General features: G+C 44.2%; 1 protein-coding gene and 1 long non-coding RNA gene across 2 annotated transcripts in view; one reads left to right on the forward strand and one right to left on the reverse strand.

The window, feature by feature from the left end:
* The window catches only part of LOC139755897 (uncharacterized), a 754,411-nt gene that overhangs the window by 510,797 nt on the left and 223,282 nt on the right, over positions 1-20,332 (reverse strand). The gene's annotated exons all lie outside the window — the stretch shown is intronic.
* LOC139755896 (uncharacterized) overlaps positions 1-20,332 on the forward strand; it is a 78,417-nt gene that overhangs the window by 34,999 nt on the left and 23,086 nt on the right. Inside the window, exon 2 of the mRNA XM_071674611.1 lies at positions 14,717-14,921. Coding sequence (XP_071530712.1) covers positions 14,717-14,921 — 205 coding nt within the window. The remainder of the gene's footprint in view (positions 1-14,716; positions 14,922-20,332) is intronic.

Raw genomic sequence — 20,332 nt, forward strand, 5'->3', positions numbered from 1 at the left:
AGATGTGTGGGTGTTGAGAGAGACACCTCTACCACACAAAGACGTCATACGATCACAGATCATAGGCGAACCCAATCTGAGGTTTTTTGGTTTCTCCTCCAGCCGGGGGTCAGTGATTAGGTAAGTAACCAGACGGGAGGACAGGAGCCATGATCTGTAGTGTGAGGGGGTCCCCCTGGCCCGTGGTACCTACCCTGAGAGAGAGAGAGAGAGAGAGAGAGAGAGAGAGAGAGAGAGAGAGAGAGAGAGAGAGAGAGAGAGAGGAGGTTGGATACGTGTGGCTCACCTCCAGTTCGTGGACTTAACGATCCCCTCCTCCTCTCCTCCCTCCTTGTCGACATCGACGTCGAAATCGGTGATTTAAACGTTGGGTCACAACCAAGTGACGCATCCTACATACAACCGCTCCAGTAACGTGTGAACTACGGTCACAGAAGCTTCACATTCGAGAACAAAAAGGATTTCGCTGAATCCTACAGACACATCTACCATTATACAGGTTAAACAACAGCTTCCCATATCACTGTTAACAGTAAACCACATTCACAGAACTGGGATTACACTAACTATACATTGTGTATATAATCTGTACATGATCTATGATAATCTATATATAATTTATCATTAAGGTATCAATCACCTTCTTTGAGCACTTTGTACACTGCCAGCGGCCCACTAACCTGGCTCTATTCACCTTCGTCAACGTTACACGGAAGAGAGAGACACAATTTTCTTGCAACGTATTTTCCTGGCTTAATATCGTCTCCAACACTATATCACCACCACGATCCCTGTCGTCTCCACCACTAATACCACCACCACCATCCTCTCCAACACTACCACCTCCACTATCTCCATCTCTACCACCACCATCACCATCCTCCCCAACACTACCATCCCCCACTATGTGCCACCACTATCACCTCTACTATCTCCACCATTACCACCACCACTATCACCTCTACTATCTCCACCATTACCACCACCACCTCCACCACCACCATCATCCCCATCACCTCCACCACTATCGCTATCACCTCCATCATCTCCACCCACCGCCACTACCACCACCACAGCCACCACTATCTCCGCCGTCACCATCACCATCATCTCCACCACTACCACCACCACCACCATCACTGCATCGACGTCTCTAGTGTGAGAGACTGGAATTATCATCATCATAACCACGGTCGCTTATCTTGAACATAAGATCATGGCCGCTGGACTCAGTCTTCGTAGACGAGGTACAGTTACTTACATAAAGACAGTCATACGGGAGAGTGGCTGGAAACACACACATACGAAGGTGAAATCCCACTTCGGTAGGAGTTCAGAACAATTTGGCTTCACGTGTAATTTTTCTATACATGTGGCACGACATGCTTCGTGGAGACAATCCACCTCATCAGGTGCCAGTACCTGAGGTGGATTGTCTCCACGAAACATGTCGTGCCACATGTACAGAAAAATTACATGTTGAATGAAATCGTACGAACTCCTACTGAAGTGCGATTTCACGTTCATGCTATCATCACGGACAAGTGTGATCATCATATCATGCGACACACACACACACATATATATATATATATATATATATATATATATATATGTGTGTGTGTGTGTGTGTGTGTGAAGACAGACAGAGAGACGTACACAGCCAAACAGACAGAAAGACAGACACACAAAGAGACAGATATACACAGAGAAACAAACAAAAAGACAGACAGATGAAAACCTAGACACAAACTCACAGATAAACACTGAGAGAGACAGACACAGAAGCAGGAAAGAAAGACGAACACAGTGGACGGGCAAACAAGAGAGAGAGAGAGAGAGAGAGAGAGAGAGAGAGAGAGAGAGAGAGAGAAATATACGTGTATGTAACTGAACCTCACCACGATCGCTCCACGCCCACCTCACTCCCCTCCCCGCCTCCGATCTTTAAACAAAGGCGACTGTAATACCCCGGCGGCCGGTGACCTAAGATGATCTTAATACAGAGTTCGGATTCCCTTCCATTGTCCACCGTTTCTACACTAGTCAGGGCAAGACACCGCCTCACTGTGTCTGCTCTTGCGGTGGCTAAGGAGGCGACGCATGAATTGTGTTGAAGGTTTGAAAATCACTAGCAAAATGTGTTGATTGCTGTCGTTCGAAGCGAGGTTAAACTACACATTCGTCTACCATTTACCGTTACTCTACTGCCGATTCCCTGACGTTAATCGATGATGTCTGAGATCAGAGAAGTAAAGATTCTGATAAATTTGGTAATTACAGTGATAGACATAAAGCTTCAGGATGAATTCTGTTTATCTATCATCATTAAATCCATCCCCGCTTCCGTGGTGTGGATCAAACACATACACAGCCTCTGAATTCCTTACCATACATCCCCCCCTCAAAACCTTTGCCCAGTGATGCTTACTGTGTTACAAATGATATACACTGAAGTATCAGGGTTGAGTCCTAGGTTGGGTTGAGCCTTTCAGACTAACTATTCATCTCCTCCTGCTCCTCTTCATCCTCCTTTCCTTCTCTTTCCCTAGCTCTCCCTCTCTCTCTTCCCTTCACCGCACTCCCACAGATCCCTCTAACAACCCAACCCCACCTCCCTCAACCCCTCCTTCTTCCTCCTGTCGTCCCAGAGTCTTCAACTCCCCAGAAACCTCACCTTCCCTCCACCCATGAACCATGAGATATTTCTAAGGGATTTACATGAAGCCAACCGATTGCCCAGAATGTTATGGCGGAACATGCATTGTATTGCCTCACTTATAACGCACCAGACAAAGAGAACATCGGTCTCCTGCTTCGAACCCACTTACGTTTATAGGTTATGATTATTCTGACAATAAATAATGATCTTTGGACAATCAAGCAGTGGAGGTAATCGTGTCTCTCTTTCATGGTTTGTGACTTCTTGTCTTGTGACGAGAAATGTAACAGATTTGTGAAGATAAATCTACATTCGCACGTTCCAATTTTAGCTGGCAAGAATTAGTACATTTTCCATTCAGTAAATATATATATATATATATATATATATATATATATATATATATATATATATATATATATATATATATATATACATATATATATATATATATGTATATATATATATATATATATATATATATATATATATATATATATATATATATATATATATATATATAAATATATATGCTCGCCACTTCCCGCGTGAGCAAGATAGCGTCAGAAACAAATGACAGAGCCGTGGAGGTGGACAGACCCGCAGACGACACACCCAGACAAAACACACCACTCGGTGACACTTCCTGGTATAACAAGACACCCCAGTTCCACCGGGTTTACACCAGGCGGCGAGGCTAACGAGTTAAACTGGCACTGGTAATTAAGGCTGTGGCAGTGGGGTCTTTGTGCTGCTGGTAAGGTGAGTCTGCAACCACAGCCACCAATATACAGGTAAGGGACACCCCCACAGTGCTCTGTCTGGTTTATTGTTTCACGGCTTCCGTAATGGACTTGGTGGCGAGACCCTGGGGGAGGAGGTGATCAGGAGGTGGAGGGGAGAGGAAGGAAGGCGGTGGTGGTTATCCGGTCTTGAGTGGCGCTCCGCTCCGCAGCGAGAGGAGGAGGATTACACAATCACGTATCAAACCTTCAGGTTCGCAGGTGGTTGAGGCAACTACTCTCCCGGTGTTTGGTCTAAGGCGTTTCTCTGTTGGTTTTCCTTGGCGCTTCTCGTGATTTGAGGAGGGGGAAGGGAAGGGTTGGCAAGTTTGGGTGTTTGACGAGCAGTTGGAGTTTTAAGATCTGTTGTCTTACGATATTTGCATCACAGGTGGGTGTGAGGTAGTTGCCAGACGAAGGAGGGAAAGAGTTATGGGGTTGCGTGGTAGTTGTGGTTACGGTGTTGGAGTTGGAGTTTGTAGGAGTCAAGGTAGAGGTATGGTAGCGTGAGGAGATCCTGGAGAGTGAGGGAGGATTACGGCTCTGAATATGAGTCAACTAAAGGCAGAGGGAGGGAGATAAGCTGAAGATATACAGTATATAATGACTCCCAGGTAAAACAGGATGGTAATTGATCGAACTGCCCTGTCTCTTAACCTTGTGTATATGTACCCTGTCTTTGCCCCTATATATTCATACACACACTCTAGCCCATTTACCGATCAGACCCCCAAAGGGAGGATGAACACCTGGGCAAAGTGTATACCGACTGCCACGCCACGCATTCGAATCCATGCTCACTTATGATCACTAATACCAAGCACTGCACCACCGAGGCCCATATGTGTGTGTGTGTGTGTGTGTGTGTGTGTGTGTGTGTGTGTGTGTGAAAACAAGGGTGGTCAGCTGGTGCTTCCCTTCACATTATCTCACATCACTCTCCCCACACGCCCCCCAACCCCTCTCATTTCTTACGACGATAAACACGCGGTTCACGGATGATCTTATCCCTCTGAAACCTATCCTTCTGTTTCTTCTGCTATCTAGATGGTCTAGTATTTCCCAACTAATGGAGTGGACACATGATACCCGAAGGGCTGGAAGAAAGGAAGGCTGTTACATATACTGCTTCAGCTCAACCCGGGTTACTTCTACACCCCCGCATCTCTGACGAACCTACGTCGCTTTTCTAAATCAGACTCCGTCTTTTAACGGGAGGGTGTGGTCTTACTACGTCTCACTGAAATGGAACTTTGCTGATTTCATGAATGTATTCGAGTATCCCCTGTAGAAGGGGGGAATGGTTAGAGGATGATGTAGGTGTTAATGTTGAGAACCACAGGTACTCCAGATAGTACAAGGTAGACTACATGAAATTTGTAAGGCGTGGGCTATGGATAGAGTTGTGCGCAGGAGGATGGATGTGCTGGAAATGAGATGTTTGAGGACAATGTGTGGTGTGAGGTGGTTTGATCGAGTGAGTAACGTAAGGGTAAGAGAGATGTGTGGAAATAAAAAGAGCGTGGTTGAGAGAGCAGAAGAGGGTGTTTTGAAGTGGTTTGGGCACATGGAGAGGATGAGTGAGGAAAGATTGACCAAGAGGATATATGTGTCGGAGGTGGAGGGAACAAGGAGAAGAGAGAGACCAAATTGGAGGTGGAAAGATGGAGTGAAAAAGATTTTGTGTGATCGGGGCCTGAACATGCAGGAGGGTGAAAGGAGGGCAAGGAATAGAGTGAATTGGAGCGATGTGGTATACCGGGGCTGACGTGCTGTCAGTGGATTGAATCAAGGCATGTGAAGCGTCTGGGGTAAGCCATGGAAAGCTGTGTAGGTATGTATATTTGCGTGTGTGGACGTATGTATATACATGTGTATGGGGGGGGGTTGGGCCATTTCTTTCGTCTGTTTCCTTGCGCTACCTCGCAAACGCGGGAGACAGCGACAAAGTATAATAATAATAATATATATATATATATATATATATATATATATATATATATATATATATATATATATATATATATATATGTATATATATATATATATATATATATATATATATATATATGTATATATATATATATATATATATATATATATATATATATTTCTTTTCTTTCATACTATTCGCCATTTCCCGCGTTAGCGAGGTAGCGTTAAGAACAGAGGACTGGGCCTTTGAGGGAATATCTTCATCTGGCCCCCTTCTCTGTTCCTTCTTTGGGAAAAAAAAAAAGAAAAAAAAACAAGAGGGGAGGATTTCCAGCCCCCCACACACATAATGTCGTTCTGTTTTTTGATTTGTATACTCCTCCAGAATATCTGCTGAAGATTCTGATGAGTTCACATAATAAGTATACCAAGATGAAATAGTCCCGTTTCAAGAATGCGAACAGATTATAGTCCCGTTTCTCGTAACTTTATCACCCTCCACACTCTTACTGGCCCCTCTCTGCGTACTGGAATAATCACAGACGCATTTCAGAATGAGGAATAGATTATTCTTTTCCTACTGGTGTTTCTGGAACACCCTGCGAGGCAAACGTAAAGAACACGTACGAAGTGGGGAACGCCTGAGTTCCCTGAACGTTACGATCAGAAACGATGACGCATCCCCACCTCACTTCCTCACTCTACATTCCTCACTTCCCTCATCTGAGTACGATCCTCCAACACCGTGGACAAGCCCCCAACCCAGACGGCAGCGGTGGCAAGTAGGAAGGAGGAAGGGGGACCCTTCATGATTACACTTCAGAGATGAATATCAAATTTTCCGAGCTGAGTCGACGCATTGAGCCACACCGACCAAAAAAAAAAAAAAAAACATTTTAGGAAGCTAGGTGTTGTCGGGATCTGGAGGTATCATATAACAGAACGCGTCGTGACGACCAGCAAAAAAAAGGGAAAAAAAAATAATTGGATTTTCTAGTAAGTAGTGAGCAGTCATCTATCTGAATAAGAGACTTTTAATACCTGATAATTTCCAGTAAAGCCTGGATTGATTAGTAGTTATAAACGACAATTTTCTAACAAAGCCTTAATCATATATCATGTCCTTACCTCCTGAAGAGACGGAGCCCTACGTATATCTAACAGTATCTCACTATCTCCCGAGGAGACGAATCCTTACGTATATATACATATATATATGAAAGCAGCAAATCATCTCCTGAAGAGACTAATCTCTCCATATATCGAACGTTATCTCATTATCTCTTGAAAAGAACTAGTCTTTACGTCTATTTGGCAGTATCTCACCATTTAGGCCAGGGAGCTGCAAACGACTGCTTCACACAAACCTGGTAATGCGATCTGGTTAGGTGATGTGGCTATGAAAACCTGATTACTGGCTGGAAGATCCCCAGTTCCTGTTTCCTGTTTACAGCTTTTCTTTCTATGTCTTTTTTTTTTCTTTCTGAGCGATGATCCGCCTGGCAGAACAGAATGATTACGATGGATAGCTCGCTGGTGCTCGCCACCTGCCTCTCCCGAGACCATTTTGTGCCGCCAAGCATATCAACATACCAGATGGAAGTGCGTTGAATGTCTAGGAATCAGTAGAAAGTCCAATTAGAAGACGATAAATGCCTTTAGAGGACAACAAGAAAATGTCTTAAGTACATTGTTCTCAACAGAAACAGGTATTTACCGTAGTAAACACAGTGCATTACAGGTGTATTTACACAACAGGATGTATATACAAATGTGGTGTTGAGGCAAATTATGCTGGTTGAGGGGTAGGGCTTAAGTACATGTAATACACAAGTATATCCTAGAATGCACAATGTTCAGCGCTATGCCACACAGCTACGTTTCCAAGGCTGGGACGTATGATCATCAGAGGATCATCTAATTGTAGTTACACAGGCAAGCCCTCATTCATACCAAGAAGGGCACGTTTACCCACCATCTTATCTGTCACTGATATATGTCTCATAGTGAGGTGCTGCTCTGAGGGCAGGCAATGGAGATAACACAGCACACGAGAGGCGCCTATGTCGCTCTGAGGTTTACATCTAGACGTAAGGCAACACTATACAACACCAGTTACCGTCAGCTGATATCATACGTAAGACTTTAGAAACACTTGTACTGTCTCTAGATCACTGGGAAGTGTGTAACACCTCGGGATAATACGACTGTGACAACACATGTTTAATCAGCGTCAAGAAGACACACTGTACGAGAAAACACGAACCAGATACTAGTTATCAGAGATTGTACGATGTCAAGGAACAGAAAATGAAATGATAATCTTTTCAGTAATTTCTGCAATTTGCTCTAATTTCCTAGTAATAGTCCTTCATACGTGCTGAGAGCATTTCATAATCAGTTATTTTCTATGTTTAGCAAATGAGGTTACGGAACATTTTGCTACGAGATTAGATTAGTTCAGATATCTTACGGTGGCGAGTACAAGCACTCGGAAGAGAGATGTCTTCCTATGTGACTTGTAGATACTGTTAGATATTTTCTAGTGTCTCTTCTTCTTCTTCTGGCAATCCTCTTCTTGTCCCAGCAAGCTCTTGGGATGGGACAGCCTTCGAAACGCCTCGATCGCGGCCCCAAATATCCTCATCCAAATATTCTTTGATTCGAATCATTAACGCTCTGTTGAAGAGTCTTGTAACCACTCCAGATTTCACTGCCTCATCACGTGCTCGCGAAGAATGTACAAAATCTTTCTGTTTTCTTATACAATGCGACGAACTTCAATTCTCAATCAGTCCTCGAAATAGGGTCCAAAAAACCGTACCTCATCAACAACGGTAAACTGAATTTTTAAGACACACATCGTCTACGCGCTCAAGCTCATGTTTTAGGTTCGTTTTGCTCGAAACGATCACGAAGGTATACATGGAGTGACAACCGATGCACTAAAAAGAGGATTTGACTTATGACAGAAGACATTCCCGGACGAAACAAATGAGTAGCTGTACAGTGAGTACAGGAGTGACCGTCAATAAAAAAAGAACGTTTACCAGTAAGCAAGACAAAAAGTATACGTCAGGTGTCTGTGGTTTGTTTGAGAGACTGAGAGTAGAAAACGGGACGAATAGGGATGCGATAAGAGGATTTGAAAATGGCATGAAGCTGTGGCAGGTAATGTAGGCTTGACATGGCAAAATCAATTCATGTTGAGCAATGGGACACATCAGTTAACAAGTAAGGTTGGTATATAGTTTAGATACTAGGATGGTGATGACAGACCTACTTCCTAGCTAGGTATGAGGACATGAGGGCCTGCACTACTGAGATGTACAGACCCAATATAAGTTTGGTATATAGGATGGGTACAGCAAAGGATGCTTGTATTGGTGGTAGAGGGTGAGGACAGAGCCCTCCGTACTGTTCTGTCCTTACCACATCCACTTAGAACAGGAACAGGTAGAGAGAAAAGTAAGGTACATAGGCTTATAACTTAGTCGTAGGCCAACAGGCCCTCTGTCATCTGCCTTTCCCATGTACTCCCTCTCTCTCTCTCTCTCTCTCTCTCTCTCTCTCTCTCTCTCTCTCTCTCTCTCCTCCCTCCTGCATCATTCCTCGGTCGGAAATGGTTATTGATGATTTAATCAACCTCTTCCTCGCTCTGACAGTAAAGATTGGGGGAGGAGACATGCCCTCCAGCATAGCCTCCCCTACACTTCAATTACGATACGTCACCGGGCGGTGATGAGGCGTCGCGAGAGGAGAATCTTAAGTCGGAAAATATATCATTGCCGATGGCGACGCACCATCATGACCTTTGTGTTCCACGATGACCTCTGCTCAGACTCAGTCTTAAATGATCCACACCGTACAGATGAGCAGTCAGGTCACGGGTAATGATGGTTAAACAACTCCCTACCACTTCACGTGTAGAATCAGGGATGAGTTATGAGGTCATTTGGTTCAATGCTTCTTCTTAATGTCTCTTTCTCCGCCAGGTCGACCTGTGATCATGATCTGGGTTTAGCAGTTCATAAGGAGGGTCGGAGTTTCGTGGCCACCTTCCCGACACAGATCTATGGATTTCTGAGACCTGATTTCTTTCAGTGTATATATATATATATATATATATATATATATATATATATACACTCCTTTTCGTCGACTGCTAATGATACTTCTCAAAGAGTGTGTGTGTGTGTGTGTGTGTGTGTGTGTGTGTGTGTGTGTGTGGTGTACCACGGCAGCAGTCTCTGTTGCATCATGTGAATCCAGAAAAAAGAAATGACTTTCTTTCTTGTACTGACGCAATCAATATACAATATCAGTGGAGCCCCATTCCCTCGTCTTCTCTCAGCCCCTTCCTTCCTTGATGCATAACTTCAAGATGCTGTTGTGTACGAGTTTCCCGTACGTGAATATTTCCTTTGCCTCACTTCTCATACAGCAATATCCAGTACTGATGACTGGAGCACCTTCTGAGGGGACTGAACTTTCACTCTCTTCCTCCTGTGACAGTCATTCACTGTCATCCAAGACTCAAATGGTCGTGAGTTCCCTGTACATTCTTGATTATCATTCAGATCCGTAATTTTGACTTTAACATCACATTATTCTATCTCACCCCTTGCGCTCTCTCACTTAACCACCATCTATCTTATCTTTACCTCTATATAATTCTAACTCTTCATCTATAACTTTAACTTTCTATCTATAATCTTTCTCTTCTTCGTCTTGCAGTAATTTGAGTACGGTTCCTCCTCGCGTCTTCGTCCGCTTTTCCAGCTCTCGTGTCTCGCTGGCTCTCTTTGGTCATCTCGTATGCATTTCTCCACCACCTCTCCTCCGCTACCATTCATTCCTGTGGTTTCCTGGGCGGGCGAACTTGAGTGGGATGCTCCTCAAGATGGATCTGGTAAGTAATACTCAGGATGTGGCGGGTAAAAGGTGGCCACGGCACGGGGATAGGCATCTTGAAGCCGACAGAGGAGTGGAGGTTGGCTTGAGGGGGGGGGAGAGAGAGGGATCATATCTACTTATATCTACCCTTCATTTAATCTCTTCTGATGCTTCAGTCTACCAAAGACTTCACCTGCTATCGCCTATGTGCTCTTCATTCCGAGATGATGACAGACGTTGTAGAAAACGGCAATAAAATGCTTCACTACATTTTGGAAAGACCATTTTCATTATCATTCTCACCCTCTCCCCCTCACCCCCATCCTCTAGAAATCTGAGATGTGCCCAGGGCATCAGTTGGCTGCCATGGACCAAGTGCAGCTACCTGGGCCCCCAGTCCCCGGAAGGTCGATCCAGAGATGATAAGATCACGCATTAAGGCGATCCAATGGAAGGGGTGCTGCATCTACCAAGATGCGGGTGAAGTGGCACCACCTGATTCCAGATCAAGAACCGTAGATACCCTCCTTCATCCAGGTCGTGGAGTAGACTTCTGTCTGCCAAGTGGAAGAGAACCTCTTTCTATAATGGCATCATTCTTGGACGCTGTTCACGAAGGCGAATCAAAGAAGATATGAATCATATTCAACACAGTAAGTGATGTGGGTGTGAAGGACTGAGCGACGCTTTTCGAAATCGGGGCACATTATGTAAAACTTCAGACAATAATGATAGAAGAGAAAGAAAAAAAAAAACGTAACTTATGTTGTCAGTGGAGCGTTTAAGGACACAGAACAGAGATCAGCCGAAGATGTGAACCGAAGGAACATCTTCACAACACTACCTTTATTCGAGTAAGCGGAGGGACGACAACCCACTGACGAAACTCTTACGTAAAACAACTCGCAACAAACACCTGGACGGGAGAGCAGAGGCCAGGAGATGCCGAGTGAGGAGGAGGAGGAGGAGGAGGAGGCGGAGGTGATGGTGAGAGCAGGTAAAAGGGGTTGAGGAGGAGAGGTCGAATACACGTCATTCCTGGAGTGTAAGCCGAGCCAGGAAGTGGTGGTGGGGGCCTCCGATGCCACTGCCCACTAGGGACGGGCCTCTGTAGACTAAGTTTTTACATGTAAGAATTTGCTCTCTGGTTTCAACCTGTTGGACGTTCATTTTATGATACCCGAGGACGGCTCACGAGCTTCGTGTGTGATCCCTGTCCTCTCAAGGCTTGTTCAGGCGTCGTCGCCACAGACTCCTCCTTCACCTCGCCCGTAAAAAGCCTTTTGCTTTAGTCCAGCACGGGGGCACGAGCGTGCGTCTCTCCATGGATCTTCTTGATCGACGACAGCGGCTAGGAAAGTTCCCCCTCCGGTCCTGAAACGCTGGAGGACACAGGCCCTGGCCTGGAATCATCACAGGTTTCTTACGTTCGGTGGCAGACGAACACCCCCCTGGGAGGGACAACATAACCCTTTAATACGTCAAGCCTCTGGAGCAGGGTGGGAGGGTGGGATGGAGGAGGTGGAGGTGGTGAAGAGAAGGGGGCTCGGGAGCTCTTGTGGTGGAAGGAGACGCTACGGGGACCACTGAAGCGGCACGGGCGACGGCTCGACTTACAGGGCTGTTGGTCAACCCCCACCTTGCCTCACCCGAGGCAAGACTGGGAGAAAGACGAAGACACCAGAGGAGGTGGAGGGTGAGGGGCGGCGATGATGATGAGTTACTGCGTGACCGGATATGACGGCATCTCGCACATCACAGGAGCTGTTGTGAAATTCATATGACGTCTGGATTACACGAAGAGCAGTGAAGGAAGCTGGATTGTCAATCTTTTTTGTTTTTCTATACTGAAGACTCCAGTCACGGGCGAGAGGGGTATAATGAAATAGGTAAACTAAAGAAAAATCAAATATATAAAGGACAAGAAATATATCGAAGAGCTTCGGAACGCGTAGAAAACCTGCCTTGAAATTCTACCCTCAACATTTACGAAGAAAACTGATCTCTTACTATGGTTGAAAGAGACTCTTCACAGGAATGTTAGAGAAGGTGTTGAGGAAAAACAGAATAATGAAAAATATGGGCGAATACAAATGTGAAAGCCGAACTTACACAAAGTTCCCAAAGACTGAGAAACTATTTTTGAAGGTACTACGACAACAGGCAGACTGTACTTTGCAAACGAAACAAACCAACAGCCTGTCGGGTCCAACACATCAAGCCTGTTAACAACAGGGGCCAGCGAAAGTTAGTGAGCTAAAGTTACATGCCGGAAGATGAACTTTCTTTTTAACCTCAGCAAGATTGTAGTAATTTCACTCATTATTGAAATATATCTTTAGTGTGGCTTTACGTATATATTTTGGGACTTGTCCAGCAGCCCATATACGTATATGGCTGATATCATAAATCAAAGGTCTTAGACTCCTTACTGAACCCCCTATATGGCTGATATCATAAATCAAAGGTCTTAGACTCCTTACTGAACCCCCTATATGGCTGATATCATAAATCAAAGGGTCTTAGACGCCTTACTGAACCCCCAATAGTTACGTTATTGTTTATTTTCATGCCCTCCCCTCCTTATATTTTCTTCATCTCCGAATGATGTTACCGTATATTCATCAAATTTTCGTCTCTAGTTGACCATTCTATTCATCAAATCTTCGCCCCTATTTGACCATTATATTCATCAAATCTTCGCCTATAGTGACCATGCTATTCATCAAATCTTCACCCCTATCTGACCATTATATTCATCAAATCTTCGCCTCCAGTGACCATTATATTCATCAAACCTTCGCCTCTGGTTGACCATTATATTCATCAAATCTTCGCCTCCAGTGACCATTACATTCATCAAATCTTCGCCTCTAGTGACCATTATATTCATCAAATCTTCACCCCTATCTGACTACTATATTCATCAAATATCCCCATTAATGAAATCACTGTGTACTCAACGTTTCTCACTATACCAACTGACTTCATCGTGTATCAATCAGGTACATCACTTCTGGTGACCTTACGATGGATTTTTTTGGGTTCCTTGCCTCTGGTGACCTGACCATGTATTCATGGGATACCACGCTTGTAGTGACGTCATTATCAATCTATCAGGTCCCCAGAATTGCAGTGACTTCTGGACACATCTACTGAGTGTAGCGACCTCAGCTACGTCACCATGCATTCATCAAGTCCCACGCCTTCCCCAGGTGACATCACTGTGATCTACCTATCCCAATGACGTCATGTGAATTCAGTGGGGCCCTTAGCCCCTTAGTGTCCAGCCCTACCATGATCCAAGATCTCCCCCCAACCTTTCCTCTCCTCCCACACTCCTACGCGGATACCCCTTCTCCTCCTCTTGCTGTACCTCTCCTCGAGGGTATCCCTCCTCCTCCTCCTCCTCCTCTTCCTCTGCTGCCTCTACTCAGGTGTATCCCTCCTCCCGAACCTTTACGACCGGTCAGGCACAAGGTCGCCGAACGCCCCACGACCCGACATGCGATATTTCCTAATTTTTGTCGAGGTTCATATCGCACAAGGCGGCTGTGGTGCCCCCTAACCCCCCCCCCCCCCTCTCCTCGCCCGTCTTGCCTGCTTGCAAGAGATTCTGAATGGGATAGGATCCTCTGAACACCACAGGGGCGAGGTAGTGAGCCGAGACGCGAGCGACGATCGCTTGACCACTGTGGTGTTTAAGACGCTCATTTGATCACACTGGTGTTTTCGATGCTCGTTTGACCACACTCAGCCAGTCTTTAATCCCTTATCCACCAACTGAGTAACCTCACACGCTCCCAAACTTCAGCAGGCAGAACTTCTACTCCTTCAGTTCAAGACCCTTGCATTTACCTCCCTCACCACTCAATCCAAGGACAGATCAGGTCGTGACATCGCTCGACGCTGACCCACCTTTGCCTGAAACTGTAAATCGATCTCCTTTCCTACTCGCACACATGCCTGGCTCTTTCAGCAGAAACTCCTCATTAGGTTTAGTATCTCTCCATTTGTCCCACAGATTCGCAGCACCTGCCACAAGGCATCTTTATCAACCCAATCACACGATTTCTCCAGATCCATAAATGCCACCTATAAGAATCACTTTCTTCAAGTCTAAACAAATAGCTGATCCACACACCATCGACTTCTCTGTAGGATTTATCAATCATTATTTATTTTTTTGAGCTACTGACGATCATTTTTCCTTTGAGGATTTCGGAGCTGAAATTTCATGCGAACAGAATGCAACTTGTTCAAGAAAACTTCGTCTAATCTCTGGAAATTTTTAGAGTATGCTGTAAAAGGTCTTTAAGGTAAGACGTTTGTAGCCTTACTTAACAGAGAGTGTGACCCTAATGTTACGCTGCTGCTGCTGTAACGAGATATGGCTTCGGCAGTGAGGTAATAACCTACGACCTTTAACTTCTCTCCTCAGGCTGCTCCTCGCCCCGATCGCCCGACAGCTCCCTCAAGACCAAGAAGCAGCGTAAGGCCCGCACGGCCTTCACCGACCACCAGCTGCAGACGCTGGAGAAGAGCTTCGAGCGTCAGAAGTACCTGAGTGTGCAGGATCGCATGGAACTGGCGGCCAAGCTGAACCTGACCGACACCCAGGTCAAGACCTGGTACCAGAACAGACGGTGAGTGTCCGCAGGTCAAGACTTGGTACTTAGAACAGACGGTGAGTGAACCCAGGTCAAGACCTGGTACTTAGAACAGACGGTGAGTGTCCCCAGGTCAAGACCTGGTACTTAGAACAGACGGTGAGTGTCCCCAGGTCAAGATCTGGTACCAGAACAGAAGGTGAGTGAACCCAGGTCAAGGATCTGGTACCAGAACAGAAGGTGAGTGAACCTAGGTCAAGACCTGGTACTGGAACAGAAGGTGAGTTAACCCAGGTCAAGGATCTGGTACCATAACACAAGGTAAGTGTTCTCACATTGAGACCTCGTAAGAGGGAACAGTGCTTTACGTGATGAAACGTGGTATCAGAGTGGACAAAGGCCGCTCTCAGGGAAAAAAATGTAGTCAGACGATGACCCTCCAGGTCAAGATCCGGTGCCACGGCGGGCAACAGTGGATGTCTAGGGTCATGACTTGGTTCGTGAATAGATAATAAGTAACCTTACAGTTCTACTTCGCCCTCGTAGATAGTCCATCATTTTGCCTCTTTGCAAGCCAGCGACAAATCCCGCGCAAGTGCGACGTTTCACAAGAGTACATCTACCCTCTATCCATTCATCATAAGTACAACAGCCTTTCTTCATTCCTCACCTTTGTACTAAAACCATCACTTCTGTATCCCCTCAGTGACCCCCCTATACTAATAGTACTGCATGCTGATCCCAACCGCTTCAAGAAGACTTGTACATCACATGGGACAATGGAATTCTTTAAAGAGTGTATTACCAGCTTGGATCGTGATCGACCTGACTTACGGTAACCCACACCCTCTCTCTCTGTTTTTCACACAGCGAACACTGACTCTGTCGAACCCGCTGGCAGCAACCACAGCGACGTCTCTCTCTACAGCCAGTATAAACCACAGCCACCATCGCCTCACCCCCATAACAACATGACTGATTCTCTCTCTCTCTCTCTCTCTCTCTCTCTCTCTCTCTCTCTCTCTCTCTCTCCAAGCAAACATCACTTCCCCAGGAGTGAAAAAAAAAAAAAAAAATAAACAGTCGGCTGGAGGAAAAGCTCTCTTCGAGGGATCTGCTGGTTTCTCAAACCACAACAACACACATTAGCATTCTCGACTCACTACCGGCCTACACCCGGTGCTGGAGGCTGCGACGCCCTCGTAAAGCGAGGCGAACAAAAACAAGAGTAATCAAGGGTTCCCCCGGAGATCAGTATCAAGGACTGGAGACTGATGGGATATTGCCTGCTGATGAAAACCCGACCCCCGTAAATGGCTAGTATGAGGACAGCTGATAAGCAATTGGCGTATGATAAGCTGAAGTTAAAGTGGCTTGCCTCATTTAGTTACTTTAGTGTGGGTTACTACAGTAACCTGATACTTAAAGGTTTAAGACTTAAGGTTGGAGATAAGATTTACTTTAGCACGATAATACCATCTAATCATGAATTATTTTCCATTGCTTTTTTTTTTTCTTCCTTCATCTCATGAATAATTATTTGTTCAGATGAAGCATTAAGGATGGGTCTGATGTACTGAATTTCAACTTTGATAAATTCTCAATGGACAAGTACGTAAGATTTAATTTTGTACGATAACAGCAACTAACCTAGAATAATATATATATTTATATATATATATATATATATATATATATATATATATATATATATATATATATATATATATATATAAACTTTTATGGTGTTAGAAGTGAAGAACCATTTGCTTTGAAATCTAGAACTGGTTTAACTACTTATAATCGTTTGATTAAGGCATACGATTAATAAACATCATATTGATCTTTATCCATCTCCAAGATTATGATCACATCTCCAGAATTTATCTGAATATTACGATCCGTTTCGTCCAATCCCAGGATGATATACATAGACTGATGGGCACAGGGAAATTTGACAAGGAAAAAAGATATACCTGAGAAACAATAACACAAAAGTAAACTGGGTTTTTTTTTTAGATGATTAGGAAAAAGTGAAATGTCAAGAGTCAAGTAAAAAAAAATTATAATTAGAAAGACATTAGAATACATAAATGGAAAAGAATAACTGTCAATAATCGAGAATTCTAATGAGATGATGAAGGCACAGAACATGAATATACATGAGGGAACCAAACACGTTATCAATAATAAAGGAGAGAAAATATTTTATACAATGCATCATTAACTGTCCAGAGAAGGCAACATGAAGGAAACTAATCATCAGAACTGATTAACGTACCTGAATAAAGATATGACGGAGAATCTTAGAGTTCAGCTAGTCAGAAACAAACAACCAAGTGCAGAGAATGGGATCGAAATGATTCTCTCTCTCTCTCTCTCTCTCTCTCTCTCTCTCTCTCTCTCTCTCTCTCTCTCTCTATCTATCTATCTATCTGTCTCTCTATCTATCTATCTATCTATCCATCTATCTGTCTCTCTATCTATCTATCTATCTCTTCTGTATTCTACGTAAGCAAATGGTTCTATATCCCTAAACAGAAGTGTTCACAGCAAAAACCTTAGTTTCCCACCTCTTTTACACTGCTACCCATTATGTAGTTGATCTCTGGGGTGGGGTGGTGTGAGGAGGAGGAGAAGGAGGAGGAGGAGGAGGAGGAGGAGGAGGAGGAGGAGGAGGAGGAGAAGGAGGAGGAGGAAGGAGGAGGAGGGAGGAATTATTTGCATACCAGGTAATTTCTTCAGTGTGTGTGTGTGTGTGTGTATATATATATTACCGGTAGAAAGGTTGAGATTACGGAATATATTGGTACTGCATGTCTTAAGTAAAGGGGTTGCATGTCTCTATAAATTGGGGTGTGTAATTTTCTTTTTTTTTTCCTCTGATGGGAAGATACCCATCAAGGATAGCGTTGGCCATAACAAGGAGGATGGTGTTGTGTGTGTGTGTGTGTGTGTAGACGAGTATACAGGTCAGAGAAATATGATACAGACGTATGATTCCTAACATCATGAGTAAAGAAGAGCTTGAGGCGATGAAACATGATACCGCCCTCACAAGATCAATTCCAGATATCTAGACAAAATTCCTAAATGCGCGAGTCTTCTGTCGGCATTTACATAATCACACCGAAATTTACGGTTGGAAGTCTCGTCCCCCCAACCTCCATCTCCACACATACACACACACACACACACACACACACACACACACACACACAGATAACCAAGTTGTTTACAAAGCAAAAAAAAAAAAAATAAAGTGACTAAAAACAATTAACCTCTACAATTTCGTGAAACAAGAGCCCCGTATCTGATGGCTGCCTCGTTCATCTGGCTTAAACTAATTCGTGGGTTAAGGGGAATCCAACAGAGGTATATCAGAAAAGCCTGACTTCTTGATTTTACACTTTACCTGAAATCTGTCTCTAAATCATCGCTAAATGACTGACTAACGCTTGGGATTTAATTAACTGAACTTGTAAACTATATTTAAGTGATACATAAAGTAGAATGTAATAGCTACTCCGATTGGCTAAGAGGTCTTGCCTGGGAAGTAATCGTGGTTTTAGCGAGGCGTAATATGGGTCATTTCGAACCCGATCAAAAACAGATCTTCGAGACAAATCGAAACCCCAGGCGCTCGGACCCGTGTTAAGATATGTCATGGGTCGAGACAGTCCCTCACTCTTCGACTCATAGTCGGCAAAGATGGTGGAAAATCCATAGAAGTAGCACAAGTTTCTGGCCCACAGAACATGGCTGTGTCCGCTTCTCTGAAGGAGGTGAGGCAGAGACTCGAACTGGTACGAAGTTCAGGAGACACGTCTATAGGAGACAGAGTTGAATCCAACAGGTGCTGCTTATGTCTCGGAGGATCTCAAAGAATGTATATATGAACACATAACTGTAATACTAATTCATATATACAAAAAGGGGGAAAGAAAATTCAGGCTTTTAGATGTATATGGTGAATGCAGACAGTATGTCGAGAAAGTTAGATGGTTGTACGTTGATAGGAAATGTTCAAGAGAGGAAGCACCACGAGAATAAAAGTCCATCTCCCTATTGCACAAATAGGTAATGACACACACACACACACACACACACACACACACACACAAACGCGGGAGGCAATGACCACACTGGATTAATCCTGGCTCCCTTCCTTGACATTACCCTCACGTCCTGATCCTCCCCCTGTATAAGACAGCTTTGCAACCCCTTCCTTTTGAGACAACGTTTTCAGCTCAACCATCGCCCAGGATATGCGCTTCGGGGGAACCATTCGACTTCCAGTCACGTTTGCGATAAAAACGTGAAAATGCCCGGCCATTACGGAGGTGTAATTTGCTGTTATCCTATGATTGATTACTACAAGTGGGTAATGGATAGGTGTCACGAGAAATACTGTTACCTCCGACGAAGTCTCGAGATTCCAAATCTTATCGGATAATTCATGAAATTTATAACATCCTGTGACACACCTCGCAATGACGAGGAGGGGGGCCTGTGACACCCTCGTTGTCACGTCCCTGTAACACCCCCGCTGTCACGGTTTTGGTTGACTGAGGAAACTGACCGTATTGAAGAAGATGAGTGATACAGACCTGGTGTCTAAACTCACGTCTGCCTTGCTCAATGATGAGAAAATGGCAAGTCTTTATCTTGACGTAAACCACTGGAAAAAAAAGAGAGAAAAAAAATTAATATATATATATATATATATATATATATATATATATATATATATATATATATATATATATATATATATATTATTTATGATCAGAACGACTGGGAAATTCCTTTCCCATCTCGCTTCCCATCTCATCCTAGCCTTACATTAGGTTCACCTCACATGACAGCATGAAGGGAAGTGATCTCGGCGATGCAGTAATAACATTTTGCCAGATGAATGACACTCAGAATCTAAAGTTTCACTGGATGTTACAGCTGTCTATTTCTCGAGTCAGTCTCATTGTGTTCGCTAGGAGTTATTGTATGATTATGGACCAGAAATTGAAGTGATTTGTCACTGCCAAATTACCAGCCAAAAAGCCATTCGACATCAGAGCACAATCAACTCCCTCCCGGAACTCTTAATCTTTAACAAGCTACTTTCTCTATCCCGGGTGTGAGCTTCTCTCTATGTAAAGGGTAGTTCTCGCCATTATGGAAATGATGATCCATCACAGTCCCATGGCTTACCGCTGATGACGGCCCATGAAGGAAAGAAGTGAGGTGAGAGACGACTTCTCCTGTGTCATGTGTATGCGTGATGTGACCTAGTCATGGGTGTGTGTTTGTCAGTTTATCATATGCGTTTGGAGCATTTGTTGTAGTAAAGGCAAAGAACGATATTCTTTTCAAGTGTCTGAGGTTTTAAGACACCTTATGTGTGTACACACACACACACACACACACACACACACACACAATGTGAT

The sequence above is a fragment of the Panulirus ornatus genome, chromosome 20, assembly GCF_036320965.1.
Source record: "Panulirus ornatus isolate Po-2019 chromosome 20, ASM3632096v1, whole genome shotgun sequence".
Lineage (NCBI taxonomy): Eukaryota > Metazoa > Arthropoda > Malacostraca > Decapoda > Palinuridae > Panulirus > Panulirus ornatus.